The sequence below is a fragment of the Miscanthus floridulus genome, chromosome 14, assembly GCF_019320115.1.
Source record: "Miscanthus floridulus cultivar M001 chromosome 14, ASM1932011v1, whole genome shotgun sequence".
Classification (NCBI taxonomy): domain Eukaryota; kingdom Viridiplantae; phylum Streptophyta; class Magnoliopsida; order Poales; family Poaceae; genus Miscanthus; species Miscanthus floridulus.
The window spans coordinates 97,957,356-97,960,790 of NC_089593.1; the positions used below are offsets into that span (position 1 = coordinate 97,957,356).

Sequence of the window (3,435 nt, forward strand, 5' to 3'; positions counted from 1 at the left end):
TCATCTATTTTAGAAAGGCTCTTCGGGTTATCTATTTTTTGAAGAAATTTTCCATTTTAGAGAATAGCTAAACCATTGATTTAGCCATCCAATTTTACAAACTCTCTTGGAATTGCTCTAAGATAAGATTAAAAGACATTCTGATACAGATGCTATATATAGGTAGCTGTAGCTCTGGTCATAAATGGAAGGGCATCAAACTGATTATGGTGGTAACCGGCGTGCCCGTCACCGGCACAGTGGGGTTCTTGGCCTGGCTCGGTCTATGCCGTCAGTACCACTTGCAACGGCGCAAAGGCAGAACGGCGGCCAAGAAGAAATCCGCCGGAGCACTGACGTATTTACGAGGTGAAGCTGTGGAAGTCATCGAGCTGGAGCAAGGGACGACTGGACCAAGGAGATTCTCCTACGAAGAGCTCGCCGCCGCCACCAACAACTTCGCCGACGAGAGGAAACTAGGAGAAGGTGGCTTCGGATCGGTGTACCGTGGGTTCTTAGAGGACCTGAACCTGGACGTGGCCATCAAGAGGGTCTCCAAGACTTCTCCGCAGGGCTGGAACGAGTTCATGTCGGAGGTGAGGATCATCAGCCGTCTCCGGCACCGGAACCTCGTGCTGCTTGTCGGCTGGTGCTACGGTGACTGCGATTGCGACGACCTCCTGCTCGTCTACGAGCTGATGCGCAACGGCAGCGTGGATGGCCACCTCTACAACCCAAACAAGAAGCTGACGTGGAGGGTGAGGTATCAGATCGTGCTCGGGCTCGGCTCGGCGCTTCTGTACCTGCACCAGGATACGGAGCTGCGCGTCGTGCACCGCGACGTCAAGCCAAGCAACGTGATGCTGGACGCGTCGTTCACCGCCAAGCTCGGCGACTTTGGGCTGGCGAGGGTGATCGAGGACGGCCGGAGGTCACGGACGACGGCAGCGGCGGGCACGACGGGGTATGTGGACCCGGAGTGCCTGAACACCGGCAGGACGAGCGTGGAGTCCGACGTGTACAGCTTCGGCGTCGTGCTCCTCGAGGTAGCCTGCGGCCGGTGCCCCGTGGTAACGCTGCCGAACGGGAGCACGGTCCACCTGGTGCAGAGGGTCTGGGACCTCCACGAAGCCGGGAGGGTTTTGGAGGCCGCGGACCAACGGTTGGACGGGGAGTACAGTGTCCAGGAGATGGAGCGCGTGCTCGACGTCGGGCTCTGGTGCGCGCACCCGGACCGGAGCCAGAGGCCGGACATCAGGCACGCCCTCAATGTGCTGCGGTTCGACGCGCCGCTGCCGATCCTTCCGTCCAAGTTTCCGGCCGTCGCAGCACACGTTCAGCCTGTAGCCAATGCGTTGTTTGATTCTGCAACCAGCAGCTGCGGCGCACCTGTAATCAGTGCGGGCATTGAGCTGGTTTGACGGAACTGAACTCACCTTAGGAGCTGTCGATTGACCAGAAAACGCAAGGACGTGTGGCATCCGAATATGGCTGGATTGTTTCAGCGTTTTGGGAAGGAGGGGATAAGCAAAGAAGGGTTTTGCAACAGTTGTGATTGTCGCAAAAATAGGGTAGGGGACTGGTAGCAACAAAAATCACCAAATATTGGACGAATTTTTTATCGGTAATGCTCCTGTCAGGCTGTCTCTCTGTCCGGATTGGACGGACGCGCCTCGCGCCTTGCACCCCTGCACCTCACGATTCGCATTTTCCAAAAATAAAACTCACACCTCGCATGGTCGCATGGACACACCATGCGCCACTTGCGTCCTGCACCTCACGCCCATGCACCTCCTCGCCTCGCGTCGTGCGCCCCTACACCTCGCGCCTTGAATGGTCGCACCAAACCCGCCTCGCGCCGCGTGCGCTGCGCGCCTCGCGCCTGCCGCGCACCCCGTCCGTACCTCATGCCTCACGCCCCCGCTCGTGCCTCACACTACTCTCCCCCGCGCCGTGTCAACCGGCCTCCATTGGACAACAGCACGTAGACAAGTACATATTGCAACCGTATGTTTTATGCGTTTGCATATGTTTCATCTGGATGTTGCAAAAGTAGATCTGGTGTTGCATATGTTGCAATGGCTATATACATATGTTGCAAGTGTATGTTTCATATGTTTCAGCTGTTTCAAACGTATGTTGCAAGTGTTTTATCTGGATATTGTATATGTTGCAGTGGCTATACATATATGTTGCAAGTATTTATTCCAAATGTTTCACCTGTTTCAGATATATGTTGCAATTATTTCATCTGAATGTTACAGTGTTGCAAATATTTCAGACATATATTGCAAGCATGAATCGCCTGTTCAGAAGCATGCTGAGCTCCAAACAAGCGAGCGAGATTATAGTACTTCATCAAGCAAAGCAAATAGCAAGTTTAGCTAATAACTCTTGGATTACACATAATTAATATTAGTATATAGACTATAGTAATCCATAAATATAAGCTGCACGTATGGAGTAAATTAATAATAACACTAGCTAATTAATAACTGAAGCAATTGAAGGCGCGGTCGAGTCCAATAAACCACTTGTTGCGACGCTTACTGTCCTTCTCCACCACGGAGACGTCGCACAGCACGTTGAGGCGGTCGTTCCGGAGCAGGAACGGCGCCGACCTCCGCAGCTCCTCCGCCGCCACCAGCTTGTCGACGCTCGTCTTCTTCATGAGCTCCCCCGCCTCGTCCTTCGTCCTCCACGACGACCCGATGTAGCTCCGTCCCTCGAAGCAGCACGGCCCGACGGTGCGGCTGTGCGCCGGGTTGCTGGCGTAGTCGAGGATGCTCACGCGGTACGTGGCCGTGGCCTCCCGCAAACCTTCGTCCGCGAGCTTGAGGTCGGCGGACACGGACCCGCGGTGGTCGGCGTCGATCCCGTTGGGGTAGAGGAGGAGCTCCCACTTGCGGCCGCCGACCGAGAAGGCGCTGGAGGTGACCGCGCTGCCGGTTTTGATCGCCTGCTCGAGAAGCGAGTAGCCGTCCATCCGGTGCAGGTGGCTGCCGTTCGCCCGCCGCGCGACGGTGACGGAGCCGGAGACGAGACGCCGAGACAACGACGACGACATTATTGGTGATCGATCTGCTGGATGGTGGCAGGGCCGGTCGTAGGATTTCAGGGCCAACCGGCGATCTCGTCGCAACGGCTGCTCTTCATAATGTATAAAATCTTATAATATATAGATACTAATTTTACTTATAAAATAAAAGCAAATTTAATAACATATTTTTAATTTAACATGTCTGATAATTATCGAGAAATAATGTAGATTAAAAAAACAATATATTCGTTTTCTTTTCTTACACATGACAAATGTTTCTTAGGTAACATTCTAAAATTCTAACACCTAAATTAGAAGAAAAATATGACTATATAGGTACAAAGTACTAGAAGTCTAGAATACTATACAAATAATTAATTTGAATTAAAAGAAAAAAGAAAAAAAATACATTGGGC

At 52.5% G+C, this 3,435-nt stretch overlaps 2 protein-coding genes across 2 annotated transcripts; one reads left to right on the forward strand and one right to left on the reverse strand.

Moving 5' to 3' along the window:
• Window positions 1–206: 206 nt before the first annotated feature.
• Window positions 207–1,400, forward strand: LOC136504097 (L-type lectin-domain containing receptor kinase IX.1-like). The gene has a single exon (XM_066498963.1). It carries the CDS (start codon window positions 207–209, stop codon window positions 1,398–1,400), a length of 1,194 nt encoding a protein of 397 aa, XP_066355060.1.
• A 1,067-nt stretch (window positions 1,401–2,467) lies between these two features.
• LOC136504099 (BTB/POZ and MATH domain-containing protein 4-like) lies at window positions 2,468–3,046 on the reverse strand. The gene has a single exon (XM_066498964.1). It carries the CDS (start codon window positions 3,044–3,046, stop codon window positions 2,468–2,470), a length of 579 nt encoding a protein of 192 aa, XP_066355061.1.
• Between the last annotated feature and the right edge of the window lie 389 nt (window positions 3,047–3,435).